Raw genomic sequence first — 19,194 nt, 5'->3', positions numbered from 1 at the left:
GAGAACCAAATGCAGTCTGCAAATCTATTCCATGCAGTCCTGTTTTCAGTTGACGATGTTCAAAGCCTCTAACAAACGTGCTCAAAATACCCACAAATTCTTTCCATAGGAAAAATCCCTGTTCCAGTTGGATTTTGTTCTCTGTTCCAAAGTTTTGTTTGGGCTGCAGTTGGAAATACTCAGAAAGTGTCTCTTGAACATCCCTTTAAAATAACTCTGCGACTGAGTGCATGGCTTGATCTCAGACGTTTCTCTGAACAGTCCACGTCTTACATGAAGAGAGGGACTTCACATACCTCCTGTGCTGCCCTCTGAGGCCAAGTGCAAGAAGAGACTTTCAAAAAGGCTACTGGCAGATCAGGATGATCAGTCGCCTCCATTTCAAATGACCCACCCTTCAAAGCTTTGTACACTGACCCCTGTCACAATGGAAATGATTTACCCAGGTCTTATGCAGTTGCATTTTCTTATTCACCAATTCATCAAGTTTTTTTGCATTTGAAATTTCTGAAAATGCTAAATTCTTTTAAACAATACAACATCTTGAGCTCTAATAAAAAGACTACACAACCACATGTGCTGGATGACCTTCAGTCTCCCTTCATATCACTCACTGACCACAGATGTTCTTCTCTGCCTTGAATTTTGCCCACTATTTTCAAAGCTACCTAATATTAATCCCTTTTTTTTTTTTTTTTTTCAATCTTTTACAGCCAGCATTGCTCATCTCTCCAAACCATGACTTGGAATCAAACGGGTTTTTCACATCTACTAAGCTTTTATCTCCACTAAATTCTCAAGGATGAATTACCTAAATAGTTCAGAATACTTAACCTGTAGCTACACTGAACCAGCAATTACAGTAAAAACAGCTCCTGTATTGAACCTGTTACACAAAATCTGTATTGGAGATATTGAACGCCTACATAAAAATGTCTCATAATATACAATGTATTTAGCAGTTGTGTCATGATCTCATATCAAAAGTTTTTGTATAAATCACTAATATTTTATTAAATCTTTTCAGGACTTTCTCATCTTTCCCCATGACCTGTAGCAAGTTAGTATAACAGAGTATAACCATCAGCAAACTGTAATGCATTAAAAAAATGTTGGAGAAAGGAAAACCTACCAGAAATGCCTTCATTACATTTTAGTAACATGCCACTAGCACCTGAAACACCATTGGATTAGATTTTATTAACTTCGTGGTAATTTACATGAGATTTTGAAACCAACAATATTCTGTAGAAGTTAACAGAGAGGTGTGACAAACTGAACTAATTTAAGAAGATGACACTTCTATTAACAAATCTCATAAGAGCTGACTCTGTACAACTTGCACTTACACTTTCACCTTGTAGCTGCTATAAGTGAAAACAACCTTTCCACAAAGGGAAGTGACTGTGTACCACTGCCACCTAAGCAACTCACCAGCACTATCGAAGAGGGATGCCTACCTTCATATATTCCCTTTGAAACACTTTTTTCCGCTATTCCCTTCTTTCAGGTAACCCTATCTATTCAGACCAAAATATATTTGGAAACTACATTCTCTTTTAATGAAAAAAAAAAATACAGTAAAGTTTTCCATTGTGAATTTCAGTCTTGGAGAGAAATAGTCCCCCATTTTTTAGCATATTTCTTAAATCTTACCTGAGCAGAGAAGTCAATTAGCTTTGGAAGCATCAATCTACTTCCTTCATCACTCTTCAGAAAATCCAGCAAGCTTCCTGTTACAACAGAGAACGATTAAGTCAGTGTAGCTTACTATCACAATAAAGTTCCCAATGGGCAACCAATTTCTTGGGTCACAGATTTTTTGTAGTGAATAGTTTTGATTTATGTTCAAGTTGATTGCAGTAAGATCATCTCCTTACATAATCTAATAACAGTAATGCCCAGGTCAGAACGTCAGGTATCCAAGTTTTGCAGTTTTCCTAAGTGTTGAAAACTAATCAGAGTATATCTTTGTTCAGTGGTGAATTTGATAATGACCCTATTTCTACAGGCTATCAAGAAAGATCTCTAGGAGAATCACGCTTATTAATACTTTCAAAGTCATAAAGAATAAGTTCCTGAATTCTGAATTCTAGCTGGTGTTTATGAAGTCATCATCACTACTGCTTGAAAACAGAACGAAATAAATAAATTAAAAACCACTACTAAGACAATCTGAGAAGGAGATCTCACTTATCTTGTGTCATGATGCTCTGCTACAGGTTGTCCTTTTCTAGTAGTGCAGCAATCTTTGCACACATCACTCACTTTATTACCCAAACACTTATCAACTCAAAGGCTACACAAGGCAATTTCTAACATTTTCATTACTGAGTGCCTCATTACAACACCAGACACAAAAATTACATATTAGAACTCAGAGGAAGCAGATTTGTTTGAGTGTTATATGTTCTGCATCTGCAACAATTCAAGAATGATACATTTAGGAAATGTGTAGAAATAGCTATCTTAAAAATGCAACAAGGAATCATAAATTTAAATATTTATGTCTTCGAAGACAGATACCTTATATTGGAGCATACAAGAGAATGTTGCTAAAATCCCAAGTTTTTCTTTTCTGTTTCTTGCTTCTTAAAGGAAGCACACTGACTTATGGGAAGTGTTTACTGAGACACTGATCCTATGTCGTTCTCACCTTTTGCCATGAATTCTGTTATTATATAAATAGGTTCTTCTTTGGTCACTACAGCATAAAGCCTAACTAGCTTGTCATGCTGAAGCGTCTTCATGAGGTTGGCTTCCTCCAGAAAGGCTTGCACAGACATCGTTCCAGGCTTCAAAGTCTTCACAGCCACTTTTGTACTATTATGATAGTAACCTGAAAAGAAGAAACATGTTCAGTCACCCTGCTTAGCACAGCACCCTAACCTGTAGGAATACACAGCGTGGGTGAGGTTAGATTCCATTAACAGCCACAAGCCCAAGAGCTTGCGACCAGGTGTAGCACAAGTATTTACATTAAAATTGCATTTTGTTTTGCCATCACACTGTAGTAAAAACTAATCAATTTCCTACTTTTTTTTTTTAATCACTTATCTCAAAAAAACACCTAAAGAAAGCAAGATATCTTACTTTGTGCCAAACTTTCATTTATAGGTAGCCCATGAGAAAATATCAAAACAGTCAAGAGATGTTTTAATGAGAGTTCACATAAATTATCTCAAACTCTAACAGAGGCAATGGAGTGCCTACAGGATCGCGGAACATCTTTAAATACCATGATTAGACCCATTTTATGCCTGCCTGTCTCATGCTCTTAATCTTTTCTTAAGCCCCCGGTACTCAAAACGGAACATTTCAGTAAAGTGCAATCAAAAGAGCATTCTCGTGACCAGCAGAGATATGCTGGCAGGACTGCAGTCCTGCAGTGTTGGGAGCAAGATTTAAAACACAATAATTCCTTTCCAGCAAAGCACATGCCAAGCGCAGAAACGATTGTGGTTGTTTCATTTCTCTGTTTAACCTTCTGATGTAACGTTCTACTTATATGCGATGCAAGCAGTAGTAAATAAGAAAGTAGTGAATTGTTTTCTGAGCCAAATATTTATTAAGTGTTAAAATAGCATGTTTTAAAAAATCAATAGAATAAGAAGAATTTATCTAAAGTTGATCTTGTGAAGCCTTTTACTGTGGGAAAGAAAAGAAGAAAAAAAACTGAGACAGAGAGGGATACAAATACAACTTCTTCCCGATGTTCCAGATTTACAGAACACTTCAGTAATATCAAACCACAGCCTTTTGTCCCCTGCTATACACATTTCAACACTGCAAAAATGCATCTCGGAAGAGGCAAAGCTTCCATGACTCGACAAAACAGCAGCACTTCTTTATTCAGCAGCAATGCGGACAGCGTTACCACAATGGATGTACCTCTACATTTGAGCCCACCATTTCTTTACACTTCATTTCTTTATATTCTTTGTCCCCTAAGCAAAGCAAGGAATTAACTCCAAGACCCTAAGTCATTGCTCTAACCAATACATACTTTATCATCTTTGGAAAAGAGAGATCATTACCTGACAAAAGCAACTGTATCTGTGACAAAACCTTTACCTGCATGATTATTAGATGTGTTTTTTCCAAGCACAGTAAGGTCAAAGCATTATACAGACATGCCTCCATATGATCTAATAATTAGAAATGACAACAAGTCAAATTCTGCCACTGAAGCTCAGATATATAATTTCTGCCCACCAAAAAAGAAGTTAAATCTCTTTCTGCTTACAAAGTATAATGCATCTTTATATAGCTTATAATATTCTATTCCATATCCTGAATGAGAGCATTAGTTCCACTCTACCTTTGTGGAATAATCTGCTAAACATACTAATTAATACCACTCCTTCTGAAGTGATTTACGCTCTTTGCATTAACTACATAAAAGCATTAAAGTGTTTCACATTCACTAAAGAGGTCCACCAGATGATGTTGGTGCTTACAGAAAGTTTATGTTACTAACAAAAACCTCACTCAACACTGATGTTTTCTGCAGGAAAACAGTCTGTCCTGGTCCTATGGGGGTAACAGAAAGCAAAGTAGCTCGAGGGCACTAGAGACATTTGATCCTGATCTGTCTCACTCGTTTATTTCAGCAGGTATTGGGACACACACACACAAATTCCAAAATGATAGGTAAGCAGTTACATTCTTACTCACATCTAAGACAACTGACATGAAATTCAGATTCTCTGCCAAATAATATCGAGATCCTGCGTGCGGCGTAAAAACACACTTGTGATGCCGATGAGATCAGTTTTCTCAGTTCATTTTATACGCCTTTGTGTTAATAACACTATTTCTGCAGTACGGTTTACTCTGATTACTGATTTCTCAATATTTTTATTACTTATATTCTAATTTGGGGTTTAAAAATGAAGGTTTTGCAACTGTGATGAAAGCAAAATGTGCCTCATTAATAAAATACAGTATAATGGCTCCATTTGTGTTGTTAACTTTTCTCTTACCCCTACTTGAGAATTCTATGCATGGATTATTAATGCCACAGAGCATTATGGTTCACATCATATCAGTGCACACTAGGAACAAAAATGCATAAAACATAGACTCTACTCTCACAGTGCTACTCTAGTTTGTCACTGCACTAAGGGAGCTGCCCAAATGCGCTAACCTCCACAGCTGAAAAGCCTTTCATACCATGGCAGGAAGCAAGTCTCTCAGCAGTTCAGGCTTTTTTAAAACATTGTATGTGATGCAAGCAATAACACACAAGTCATGGACAGCCAAGTTGTCTCCAGATTCTTGCATGGGCTTAATCAGACCAAGCTGTGATATGAATTCGTAACAGACAGTAATAAAGCATTTCTGGACCACGTCTCCAGGACTGAAGATGAACAGATCATACTGTGAACAAGACGCAGCATTCTCCTTCTTCTGCCTTCACATTAATTCCCTATAAGGTTACACTGTGAACAACCTGAGTTACAGAAATACGACACTGTTAGAAGCCAGATAATGTCTCAGGCCATCACAGCTGTAAGAGGTACAGCTTATCCAGGATGCTGGCTGAGAAACATCAGCTTCTTCACATCCTATTGCAGTTTGGCTCATCACTCCTTCCTCACCTACAGGCACAGAATCATAGTATCCTTTGGGTTGGAAAGGATTTGAAGGACCACACAGTCCCAACCCCCTGCCATGGGCAGGGTCACCTCACTCCCACTAGACAAAGTTGCTCTAATCCCCACCGAACCTGGCCTTGAACACTTCCAGGGACATTTCAGTTCCATTCTCAACTGCTCTGGGCAATCTATTCCGTTGTCTCACCATCCTTTGACTAAAGAATTTCTTATCTCTAACCTCAGACTACCCTCTTTTACTTTAAAGCTTGACCTATCACTACAGGCCCTGGTAAAAAGCTTTTCTCCATCTTTCTTACAAGCACCTATTAAATATTTTAAGGCCACAGTAAGGTCCCCCTAGCGTCCTCCCAGGCTAAACAACCTCAATTCATACAGTCTGTCTTCATAGGACAGTCATTTTGTAGTCCAGCTCTAACAGTTCCATGTCTCCCTTGTACTGGGGACCACAGAGCTATGTGTAGGACTTGAGATGGGGTCTCACAAGAGCAGAGTAGAGGGGGAGAATCACATCCCTTGCTCTGCTGGTCATGTTTCTTTTGATACAGCCCTGGACACGACTGGCTTTCTGGGCTACGAGTGCTCAGTGCTGGCTTGCATCCAATTTTTCATCTACTAATATCTCTAAGTCCTCTGCAGGTCTGCTCTCAATCCATTCATCCCCCAGTCTGTACCGATACTGGTGACTACTCTGCCTCAGCTGCAGGACCTTGCACTTGACTTTGCTGAACTTCATGAGATTTATATAGGCCTACCTCTCAAGCCTGTGAAGGCCACAGTGAATGGTACTTTCCTTCTAGAATATCAACTGCACCACTCGGTTTGGTGCAAATTTGCTGAGAGTGTACCCAATCCTGCTGTACTTTTAATAACTATATTAAACAGTTGAGGTTGGAAGGGCCATTGGGCCCAACCCCTCTGCAGCAGGGACACCAGAGCAGGGGGCCAGGCCCACGTCCAGGTGACTGCTGAACATCCCTAAGGAGGAGATCCCACACACAGTCTCTGGGCAGCCTGTGCCAGTGCTCCGTCACCTGCACAGCACAGAAGTGTTCCTGGTATTCTGGGGCAACCTCCTGTGTTCCAGTTTGTGCCCACTGCCTCCCATCCTGGCACTGGGCACCACTGACAGAAGCCTGGTTCTCTCCTTTTTGCACCCTCCCTTCATGCATTTATGGACATTGATAAAATTGCCCCTGACACTCCTCTTCTCCAGGCTGAACAGTCCCAGTTCTCTGAGCCTTTCCTCACAGAGGTCGTGCTCCAGTCCATTCACCAACTTTGTGGCCCTCTGTTGGACTCTCACAAGTAGTTCCATGTCTCTCCTGTACTGGGAAGCCTAGAACTAGATATGGTTCCTCTGAACTGGATGCTCTTCCTCCTGAAACCAAAATTCTAGGTACCCTTGGGAAAGTAGAAATGTCTTTGGTAATTAAGCTATGGAATAGTATTTCTCATTTATACTTTGGCCTAAAAATCATTTTGCTTCGGATGACGTATGTAACTGGGAGGGTGTAACAAGACTTCTCCGTAGTTTTACATAACGCCAAATGCCTCTATGTTGGTCATCATGCACAGATTGTTGGCATCCTGCACAGATCACCTAGTCTTTTTTATCTTGAACTTTACCCATACTCCTGATTTGAAAGGGTCTGCATCAAGTAAATCAGCCTCTCTTGCTTCAGAAAGGAAGCAGAGAAGAGGAAACACAATGAATCATTTCACACTACATTAATTTTTCTCACAGCGCAGCAATTCAGATACAAGGGTTAAACCCAACTGAGATGTCAAAATAAGGACACAAACAAGAGGAAGCATCTTGAAACAGAAACACCCTTTTAAAGTTTAATGCCTTTGTGTGTGTATGCAGAAGTAGTCAGTTCCCATAATGATTTACATTTTCAAGCGGGTGATAAAGTTCGGCCATGAAGTTTTCCACAGCACTTCAGTGTCAGTTCATTATTTCTTGCCCTGACTTATTAAGCAGAGAAAAATGGCACAATGGCAAACACTTATCTCAACTAGCACAAAAATTGTCATTCAAGCTAGAGGCTTTCTTAAGCCTTTTCTTATGAAGGCAGATAAAAGGCTGAATCTGGTTCCGTCACATCATAGAGATGCGTTGCTGGCATTTTAACATGATTTATACTAGAAGATTGCACCTACAATTGAATTAGACCTTTCTGATTGACTGTAAACACGTGTGGAATTTGCCACTCAAATAGCACCACTCTGTGCTTTACTTTTCCCAAGGACAGCACCTCTTCAAAACAATGAAATTTCAAGCGTGTTCCAGTTAGATTGCTGCACTCCTGTGGGTCAACAAAGCACCCTTTGCATCTTCTAATAAGCTTTGGGATACACTTTTAAGTTTCTTAGAAATGCCCTCCTATATACCGTTGATAATATTGATGTTGTATAAGTATTTAAACAGTTTTATTACTGTTCAAATATAACCTCAAAAAAAAAAAAAAAAGTTTCATGGAAGAGTTAGGACAATGATTCGACCTGAAAAAGCATTTTAAGTAAGACTTTGGAAGGAAGGTATAGTTTATCTTGATTAAGTCAAGTAAGATAGTAAGATAGTAACCAATGCGTCAGTAAAGAATAGCACACAGAACATGTAATATGAGACCAAAAGAACACTCAGATGCCTGAATAGGCAGCATTTCAAAAGAAGAGAATTGAATCATGATCAGACTGTGATTAGACAATGGTTGTACCTCTTTGCTACAGGAAGTCAGTGAAGCTGAGAAAATGCTGTTAAACAACCAAGGCTAATTATGATTGTAATAACTAACACTATCATTTTGTTAACATCCAATACCTGAAAATCTTGTGATGTCTTCATTATTGGAGACCTGCATGGTAGCCTCCATATCAATCTCTAATCTTCTACCTATGTAAGTCACCCACCTTCCTGAGCAACAGGCTCAGACAATAATCTTGGATAAACAACCCATTTTGTCATGCAGTATGATAACCCCGTACACTATACTTCAGTCTTTTCTTTACCAATGGATGATAAAAACTACACACAATTCACTAAAAGACAATTTCTTTTTATTTCAGGTTTTCCACCACAATCTGATTTGACTTAAAGTTCTGAGATGCCAATCAATTTTGAGAACTGTGAGTCAAATCTTAGTAAAACCTTCTATTTTCCCCATAAAGCACAACAACAACAACAACAAAATGATTGTATTAGACACCTTAAATTACAGTGCTTGCTCCTAAGAATTTGTCTGTGTCAGACACCTTACCCTTCACAAATCCTCTCTCCTATTATTTTTCCTCATGGGAGGTATATTCTGGGTCTGACAAGTATATTAAACCAGGCCTGTGTCTACTATTATTCGGATTAATTCTTAAACGCTACTACTTTCAGCTGATGTACTCTTATCAAAGAAATAAGCTTACCCATCCAGACTTCTCCAAACTGACCAGCTCCGAGCTTCTTCACTAATTTAATTGATTCTCGTGGAATTTCCCATGCATCTTTATCCCACGGTTTTTGAGGCTTTGGACTAATACAAGCTTTTTCCAATTTTCTGCATAAGCCATCAGATTGTTCTGTTTTCCAAAAGAAACACAGACTATAAAATCCATTACACTTTTATGCCTTACATTCTTTTAGACAAAGACCACTTAATTTAGGCGTGCATTAACCAGTTCAAAGCTGTTTCAAAGTAGTTCAGTTCCTTGATGAAAGCATAATCATTTCATACGTACTAGAGAAGTGTCATATGCATCTGGTTACCATCACTGAGTTTTTTTGTTTGTTTGTTTTTTATTAATTACAATTTGTAACAAATAAATTTAAGATTTGGTTGATAACAGTACACAGATGAAGATGCACATTTGGGTTAGGCTTGAAACCTGTATTCAGAATTTGTCATCAGGTACTCTTATAGTATGTTTCAGATGTGCACACACATAGGAATGCAAGCGTAAGTTGGTCACAAGTATTTTTTTCTCCAGCCACGTATCAGCTATAACTTTAACAGAAGTGTAAAATAATTATCAGGTTTGCAAGCTGTGCAGAAAAATTACCACACATATCAAACAACTTAGAGAAATGTCATGGCCAAGTCCTCAGCATGGCTTTGAAAAATTGATGTGATTTACATCTTTCTTCTTCTCTGTCTTCCCAATGGCAAGGCAAAAAATACATACATATATTTGAGCTACTCAACAAGAGTGCAAAATAAAAACTCACTTTTGTAGCTAAAATATAGATGGAAACTTGATCCTATCCCCCTTTTTCTGTTTGTAATAAAAGTAGATGTAATATACCCTCAAAGACAGAATTTGTTTGTTTACAATGCAGTCAGTCTTGACCACAGTCTCACATCATCATCACTATGATGAGATGTTTTATAAAGCTGTTCTGTATTCTACAATTGCATGCAACTGAGCATGTATTAGGCCTGGTTATAAAGCAGCCTCAGGAGGGTTCCAACCATTTCTACTTTATCTTTAATAACATGCATGTCCGAGTTACTTAGAAACAAGAGATGAAAAGTTTTGAAACGAAACAAGAAATTATTTATTTTCCTCCAGGGGAAATAATGGCTGTATTCTATTCCATAATCCACTAACACATTTAACTTACTTTGATAATGCTTGATCATATCATTGATGCTGGGAAAAGTTATTCTTGGAGAGATGTAAAATCCTCCATTGTCTAGACTCCTAATTTTGTAGTGCTTAATGACATCACCATGTTGGGGATCATAGTCTCTTATGGACAGAGAATAGCTGCCTGAGAAGAAAGAAAGAATGATTATTAACAGATATCAAGTCCGGACTGCTCACACACACAGCTGATCAACAAAAATACCTACTTTATTTTATTTTTACTTCTCTTCTTCCTCCAAAAAAGCCTATTGTAAGCAACGTAAGGAATTCAGTCAATAGCTAGCTCTGGACTGGTCACTAAAGTGCTTACAGTCAGACTTTCTCTTTCAATTTTATTCAATAAATTTAAGAGTTCCATAATCCAGTCATCCATAACTAATGTGCACTTCTGCATAAAGTCACACTGACTTGAGTAGAAACATCTGGGAAAGCAACTCTAGGGTTGTCAAACCAGTGAGACAGAAACTAAAATTCGGAGATCAGCATGTTAAAAAAGGAACAGGCTAGATGTTGTGGCCAGCTAGAAAAGGGATTGTTTGGAAATGGCCTGAGGCACGCAAGAGGGCAAGAAAATCCTAACCTCAGTTAGGAATTAAGATGGGGCAGCGTATTATCGATCCTAAACTACAGAATTCTTAACTTCTTTCACTTACACAAATCTCATAATCCATTTTCAAAGGAGAGGAAACCACCTCGGTTCCTTCTCTTTCTCTCCACATGCACATCCAGTGACAGGAGACAGAAAGAAATATTTAGTGGCTACTTTGCCTTACCTTCTACTAGCCTCTGTTGAATTTAGATCACTGTCTTCATTTGAGAGCACAGAGAGAGTGATGTGGGCCAGTTACAGAAAGCTTTCTAAGCAGCAATCATAGAATCATTTAAGTTGGATCATCAGGTCCAACCACTAATCTAACCTCTTGAGTCACGTCACTAAACCACGTTCCTTAATGCCACATCCACATGGCTCTTAAATATTTCCAGGAATGGTGGCTCCACCACTTCCCTAAGCAGCCAGCTCCAATATTTGGCCATCTGAAGCGTTAGGGCCAAAAAAACCTACTCCTATGGAGAGGATAGATGTATGATCCACTGAAGGGATTAGCATGTTTTCCCTCTGGAAGATCCAATTTATCCAATTGGAGCATCCAGTTAGGTCACTGTTAGAACTGAGGTATTGCAGCAGAACCATCTTATGCTCTTCTATAAATCTCAGCTGAAACGTCTGGAGAACTTACTAAACATTTTAGTATAAAGAGCTGTATCTGTAGTAGAAATCTTTACCAAACTGTTTCTTTGTTTGTGTTTTAAATGATGCTACAAGGCAGAAGAGTAGACTCTCTTTATGTATTAACTATACTTTAAAACTTGTAGTGATGGATACAGATACAAAAATGGAAGACGGTAAAATACAGCTTCTACTATTTACAACTAAAATTGTCCTTTAACAAAGGAATTGTGGACGCTATGAAGGAAAAAGATATTTTCATTCATTGCTGCTTCTTGTCAGCATAATAAACCATATGCACACACATCCCCCCTCTGTTTCAACTTAAGAATTTGTAGCTTTCATCTCTTTCCCTGATAATTTTAATAATTTTCTTAATAATGCTTCTTACTCCTAAGTAGCTGCAGTAATTTTAAAATGGACAGACTGGTATAATTCCATAGCACTCGATGCAAACTTTTGTGAAGACAGATTGCATATTTTAACTCTAATATCAATTTCAAAATCACCCACCCAAAAGCCTACCTTTTAATGTTTCACTTTCTCTGATAAGGAATGCTCCAGGGCCATTTCCAGGAGCCAGGAGTTGCCTTTCAGCATCTTTTCGAGTTATGTCTTTGAAGAACCACCTGAAAAGTATTTCAGAGGGTTAGAACTTTTCCCTCCACCCACAAAAGATAAAACACAAGGTTGAAAAAGAAGTCTGGCAGTAGTTAGAAGAACTTACTCTTCTGTTTCCAAGGTGTTTACTTTTGCTACGTAATTGCTGGGAATGAAACCTTCTTTCTTTGTTGTGAGAGATCTAGCTTTCCACCATTCTCCCAGCCTGAAAAACAGACACAACAGTAGTACTCACAGGAAAGGAAAGTCATAAGGAGAGATAAAACACCTTTTCTCTGCACTCAGCTCCACTTAGAAGCCATTGGCCCCATCAGAGCAAAGTTTGGTTATCATTACAGCTGCCAAACCCCAGCCACTCATGTTTTCACATGTAAAGGATCTTTCTTAACATTTGTACATTTGTGTTACAAGTTGCACATAAAAAAATATGAAGGGATTTTAGAAGTTCAAAAAAAAAAAAAAAAAACAAGAATTACAATACAATTTGAACAATCATACTCACTCCTCAATAACTTTCAATTTTTCTCCTTTTTTGAAGGACAAGTCATCTTCATGAAGGCCATCATAAGGATACAGAGCTACTACAATGACTCCATGCTCTTCTGTTTCTATAAATATAGAAAGGCAAAGGAATATTCTCATTATTTCACAAGCTGTTGAGGACATAGCACATAGGCAGCAAGATTCTTCAGGAAAACTTACCTTCATTGGCAAATATCTGTCCGGGTAGAAGGTGTGCATCTGTATTTGCCTACAACAAAATATGCCTTTAATTAAGCAGTTTTATATCTTTGAGAAAACTCTACATTACAGGTACATATTATTCACTTGCTTTGTTATTATCTTATATGTCTTATGAAACACTTTGCAATCATTTTCAGCCACTCATCAAAAGCATATTCCAACGAAGAAAATACAGTAAAACCCAACTAGATTTTGAACTGAGCAGCTCAGACCCCAGGAAGCTGTTCAACAAGGGAAACTTCACATTCTGCAACTTCTGCTGAACAGACTTTACATAGGACAGTTTAACTGGATGGCTAGTATCACACTATTGGTGTGAGGAACTGTCACGCTAAAGAACTACAAGCACAGCTATATTTCTAAGGATCAGTGAGAGGAAAAAAAAGACTAATTAAAACCAATGCAAACAGCAATTGTGATTTGTGTACACTGACTCAGGGCGTACTATATCAGCTGGTGACACACTAGAAGGGTGCAATTAACATCCACAGAGAATGCAGTCCCTGAGTAAGGACAGTGAAGAAATATTCTTTCTTCAGAAAAAGGGAGTGGGGAAAAGAGGCATGAGTAAATCTGCAAAGTAGCAAATCTACATACTAACCAGTGGGATTTCCCTTCCCAGCACCCCTTCTTCCTTGCTAGATAGCACACAAGGAACTTCCCTTAGTTTGTTCCTCTTTCACCACAGTACTGTTTGCTTCAGAACTGCACCCATTCCGCTCCTCTCCTGCTCCCTTACATACACACCTTGTGTAAGGTCAAATAGTGGCCTTCAGAGAATGAAAGGAAGGTTGACTGCAATGGGTAAAGACTCTAAGGTCAGCCGTTTTAAACAGAAGTAATCACCACCTGGATCCCACAGTTATTAATATCCAACACCGATGTCTCTAAAGTTACCTAGCATTCTTCTACAGGCATACCTACATTTAGGTCAAAAGTCTCCCAAGGAGAGGCTTGGGAGTCTCCCAGTGTTTCATGAGAAAACAACATAAATTACAACACATAAAACAATGTAATTCATCAATCAATAACTTTTTTTTTTTTTTTTAGTACATATTCTTTAAGTGGGAACTGCACAACACTAAAAGCCAAATTGCAGACTAATGATCAATTTGAATTTCTTCATGCATGTGTTTTGGATTGAAATTTAAGCTATGCCAGTCATGCTTTGATCTTGCTAGTGGAATTCTCCCCTGGGACTATCTACTTACTGGCCTTTGCTGCTTATTGGACGTTGGATCCCTCACATAAATAGTTCGTTCAGTTTTACGTACTGGTTGATTCTTCAAATCTAGCCCATCTCCATGCAGATTCGCTTTCCTTTTTGATTTTATACATCCCATATTTCCTGTTGGAATAAAAAAGGTATTAAACAAAACATTATGCCATAAACCAAGCAGTTTCCCATAGAGTCATCTGGTTTATGTAGCAAACATCTACTTCCTTTTCATATACAATAGCTCGCTGGAAGAACAACTTAATGTTAGGAACACACACTGTAAGATTTTTTTCTGATACAAAGGAAAAAAAAGAATGATTTATTGTCTCAATTCACTGATGAAGTAAATATTTCAAAACCATTATTTCCCATTCCAACATTTTCTGGTTTATCATCTTTTCTCCTCAACCACCCCCTCTCCATCTTTCTGATTTTTTTTGCGAGCTTCAAAATAAATAGAAGAGCAAATACAATTACTGTAGTGAAAACCGGTTTCAGTGTTTTAGAGAAGGCTGTTCTGAAGCTGTAAGAAATACTGCAGAGGCTCTAGTGTAGCAGATCTCCGGGAAACAAAGAAATAATCCACTCTGAACGATGAGAACTGCAGCTGGAGTTAGCCATGCCTGTATCTCCTGACTTTATTTTGCATCTGCCAATCTAGCAGGGAGCTCGGCTGGATTCAAATCCCTGTCTCACACCAGGCTGATGATTTGTGCAGTCCCAGCTCCAGGGCAGATATGCTGCTACTGTGACCTTCAGCAATGAATCTCCTTGTTCAGATAAGCCTGTTACAACAGTTTAAAACAGACAGTAGGTGTATCAGCGATGACAAACCACCACACAAGTATTTCTTCTCCAACACGAATGAGAAGGATAATCCTTCTCTCAGAATGTGCATCCATGCTCAGTCAGATGAGATACAGCCGCTAGCATCTGCATGGCTGGAACCTGACTGCTAATCCCATGATGAAATTACAGAGCACTTCAGCAAGCACATACACAACGTTATCCCTATATTCCTCCCTCAGAGGATAGCAATTTTACTTACTCTTGAAAGAATCCACTAGGAACGTTTTTCAAACCTCTTCTTCCTTCCTCTCTCCCTCCTTTCAGGTCAGTGCTCTAATGCTGGGTTCACGGTCATATTTTCTCTTGCAGGCACATACTCTCACTCCCCCTGCCCTAATTAATCTTTAAAGCCAGTTCTTTGAAGAACAATGTAAAACAAAATAAGAGCTCAGCACACATGGAGGGCTCGAGTAAGCCAGCGGTGAACAAAACACAGCTGGAGAAGATAGAGCAGATTGTTGCACCCTACACTACATCTTTCACCTCCATCTCTCTGAAGAAGAGGTCCTCCATCTTGTGTGCCAACATTTCCGTGCCCCACTCCTGCCCCAAGGCACTGAGAGGCACCTTCAGCCAGGATCTTCCCTTAGAAGCATACCTCTGTAACGCCTAATATTAGTTGGTGACAAAGTTCACTGGAAGATTTTCCAAACGTTCACTTCTGCGTGGGTTATGCGCTAGTTGCTTTGGGGAAGGGGGAGGGGGAAGAGGATTTTTATTTCTTTTTAATAATTGTGGATGTATGAATGATTCTTGTTCTACTGTAAAATGGTCTACAGGGAATTTTTGTACACCCGTAAGCAAGTTGCTGTTTGCAAGCTCACACTAGACTACTGGAAGCCCAGTGTTTAATTACATGCTGTATCTGCATGATCAGGTATTTAGCCACCTAAGCGCTAACCTTTTTGCTCTTGAGTAATTCTGCTTCTACAGAACAAACTGCTGAAGTTGAGGGCATAAGATAACTTGATCCAAATTGCCTTTGTCTACTGCTGTAAGAAACCTGGAGATATCTTTGGGGACTGCAGCTCACCCAGCGCCAATGTAAAGTCACAGGAAAGCATTTTTACTAAGGTGGTGGGTTTTTTGTTTGTTTGTTTGTTTGTTTGTTTGTTTTGGCAGCTTAAAGCACATGAGCAGTGAGCCTGTTGTGTCCTGCTGCAAGCTCAAGGTTAATATTAGTCTGTGACAATAACAACAATGGAACAGTAGTACCAATGTGCCACTAATACCAATGTGCAGGTGCTATCTAATCCCACAGCAGTATACTCAGCGTCATGTAAAATTGCAGAAATACAGTGTGTGAAATGGCACCAAAAAGAAGATCCTGCACCTCAACACAAAGAACTGCTTTTTTCTCCTGGGAGATGAAAACTCCTAGCCCTGAGTGAACTTAGTTACATCTACATTAGGAGGAAGTTTTTCATGCAGAGAGTGGTGACACACTGGAACAGGTTGCCCAAGGAGGTTGTGGATGCCCCATCCCTGGAGGCATTCAAGGCCAGGCTGGATGTGGCTCTGGGCAGCCTGGTCTGGTGATTGGCGACCCTGCACATAGCAGGGGGGTTGAAACTACATGATCACTGTGGTCCTTTTCAACCCAGGCCATTCTATGATTCTATGAAAATTGGAGTTGGGCTCCAATTACCAAAAAGCCCCAAGCTGGTACTGAAGACAATACGTGCCTCAGCGGGGTGTCCCCTTCCCTCCAGTACTTTTGGTTTCAAAAGCCTCTGCTCAGTGACTGAGTGTAGCGTGTGCACTGAAGGGTACAGACTTAGACTTAGTGCATTTCACCTGCACTGTCAGTATTACAACCCACAGTATTACACATCTGTACTGAAATCTTAAGTCCTTTCCCAGGGTTTTGAGAGTGGTATCAACATAAAGATTTGTAGAGCCAGTATAAATAGCAAGCACTGAAAGGAGAGCTTCAATCAAAGCACATTAAATAATGAGTTTCAAAATATAAAATGCTATATAATTACCAGAGTTAATCACAAACTTTAAGTCCCGGCATATTACCCATTCGACAAAATAGATTTGAAAAGTAAGAAGTGTATGCAGAGTGCATCTTCTGTAGTCTACAGAGTACTCATAAAGAAATTCTGAAGGGGGAAAGTTAATTCATGCATAAATAAAATATTTTACTTAGTATCAAGTGTTTATTTGCATAGCTCTCTCTTCCTGTATCGCAATGAATATCAAGGAAGTGTTTTGAGAAGATATAAAAGGAAAGCAAAAAAACAACGCAGGAGCACAGTATCATTACATACGACACTACATTATTGCTCTTCAGAGATAAAAATAATATAGACACCAGAGGAAATTCTGTCAGTCCCCACTCAGGCATTTCCCACCCAATAGTTTTTCAGTACAGAAAGCATCACTATCCATCCACGCTTCTGACACATTGTGCTGTCCACACAGAGCCTCCTCACTGTTGTTTTGATGTCTACAGAGACATTTGCCTTAAATCTTCCCACTGGATCCCTTGTTATCTTCTGTTTCATCTTGCTACAGCAGCACGTGGGTCTTAATTTCAAGGCAGATTTCCGGAGTATCAGAAAGCAGCACAGCACTTGAAGGTCAAAAGCTGCTCTCTATCCTAGAAGTGCTGTCGCTCTATCTGCCTTTTGCTGCATCCAGCAGTCAGAGGCTGTGTGACCACTGCCTGTCCATCTGCCACCGTTAGCATCTGAGGTTTCATTTCCCCCCATTGCTTAAAAGCTGATCTTACTTTTCTCTTTGCTCACGGTCGCAACCATTGGCATCCTAGTGACTCACGCAGTACTTACAGTGCAAATTGGAAACGCTGTCCCGAAAAATCACCCTGATACATCTGGGCCCTTCTGGAGTTAAGTCATGTATTCATGTAAGCGATCCTCAAACCCTCACAGTTTTTTCAATTCTTTAGAGCAGTTTTATTTTAATCTTTACCGACGATAATAGTTTTTAGAAAGCAACTAAAGTAGATATGCTGCTGGGTTGGTTTTTCTTCTTCCAATAATAAAGCATTTTTTAAAGCATTTCAACTGTGATGGTGGGTATATGCACAATTCAATATTATCTGTTTATCCAAAGAACAACAATCAAGTACCTAAACACCACTTCTGTGGGTAGCTTCAGCTTTTAACACTTATATACATACGTGCTTAAACTGACACATAAATAAAGTGAATTTGTATTCAATTATAATATTCATCAGCATTAAACTTCTCACCACCGACTCCATTATGCACATACACAGGAGTGTGTCTTTGCAGTACAAATAAGATAGAAATGGTCCACTGAGAAGAAATAAATGAAGACCCTCCAATTATTCTCATCTTTAACACTGCTTCCTGTCTTCAGAATTCCAGGTAGAAGGACTGGAAGCAATTATTTTCACTATGTAAAAACATTTTTAAAGCTAGAACTTTAAAATAGCTCAGAGAGCAGAGGGGTAAATCCTTCCTTTTTTAAACACGTCTTTCAAAAATGGAAAATTACATCCTTTCCTCCTTCTGTTTTTCCCTAGTTTAATTCCATTTTATCTTAGTGCAGCCTTTAATGCCTGCCTTTTTTTTCCCTGCTATTTCACAATTTCTGAAGCCAGAAGGTAAGACTGTGATGCTCTCATCACATCCACTGAATAATAAAGCTTGTGAGACTGCTCTGCATTACGTTGAAGGCCAAGGCCAAGGCAGAAGAGTCCTGAGAAAAGAAACCCACTCAGGGTCTGAAAATCAAACTTGGATCTAAAACTATTCAGGAGGAAGAACTGTGAGCCAGCCCTGTCCAAGAACACCAACACCTGCTTTCTCAGTACCGTCACCCAACTTCATTCTTCACTTCCTTCAACTGCTTCAGTTTCTCATTCTAGAAAACACAGAAATAAATGCAATATTCAAGTTTAAGGAGTTAATTTATCTTAAACTTCATTGCTGACTTGTTGTTGTAAGCCTTGGCTGCCTGGTAACTTTCATTAAATTAGACTATTGAGAGCAGAGAAATCCTGGGTCAGCTTTTATCTTTGGGCTCGTTTCACTTCCTACATCTTGTTTTTGCAGCAGAGACCAGCTAGGGGAACTTCAGCAGTTTGTTCTTCCCTCGCCTTTCCGCTGAAATTGTTATGTACGTCTCAGTCGCTCCTCAGTCGCTCCTCACCTCATATATTTTAATCTCTTTTTAATTCAGTACTTTTCTACTGGACCGCATTACATCATCTGCGTGCCTCTCAAACTGAATCAGTCCCTTAGATGGCGTGGGGACACGAATCATGACATGAGTCC

The 19,194-nt window shown here is 39.1% G+C and overlaps 1 protein-coding gene across 20 annotated transcripts in view; it reads right to left on the bottom strand.

Annotated features, from left to right (window-relative positions):
* LYN (LYN proto-oncogene, Src family tyrosine kinase) overlaps positions 1-19,194 on the bottom strand; it is a 47,172-nt gene that overhangs the window by 13,557 nt on the left and 14,421 nt on the right. For 9 of the 20 annotated variants that reach the window (XM_040685422.2, XM_040685416.2, XM_040685421.2 and 6 more), the window contains 9 exons: positions 14,064-14,200; positions 12,811-12,859; positions 12,611-12,716; positions 12,215-12,313; positions 12,013-12,116; positions 10,234-10,383; positions 9,039-9,191; positions 2,657-2,839; positions 1,657-1,733 (listed from right to left, as the gene is read on the bottom strand). In XM_040685422.2, the coding sequence (XP_040541356.1) occupies positions 1,657-1,733; positions 2,657-2,839; positions 9,039-9,191; positions 10,234-10,383; positions 12,013-12,116; positions 12,215-12,313; positions 12,611-12,716; positions 12,811-12,859; positions 14,064-14,195 (1,053 nt within the window). In that variant the 5' untranslated portion in view covers positions 14,196-14,200. Of the gene's footprint in view, positions 1-1,656; positions 1,734-2,656; positions 2,840-9,038; positions 9,192-10,233; positions 10,384-12,012; positions 12,117-12,214; positions 12,314-12,610; positions 12,717-12,810; positions 12,860-14,063; positions 14,201-15,119; positions 18,782-19,194 lie in introns of all 20 variants that reach the window. The other 11 variants (XM_040685427.2, NM_001006390.2, XM_046925425.1 and 8 more) reach the window with 3 other exon arrangements.

This window comes from Gallus gallus, chromosome 2 (genome assembly GCF_016699485.2).
Source record: "Gallus gallus isolate bGalGal1 chromosome 2, bGalGal1.mat.broiler.GRCg7b, whole genome shotgun sequence".
Taxonomy (NCBI): Eukaryota; Metazoa; Chordata; class Aves; order Galliformes; family Phasianidae; genus Gallus; species Gallus gallus.
The sequence above is the reverse complement of the archived record's forward strand: the minus strand, read 5'-3'. Positions and strand labels throughout refer to the sequence as shown.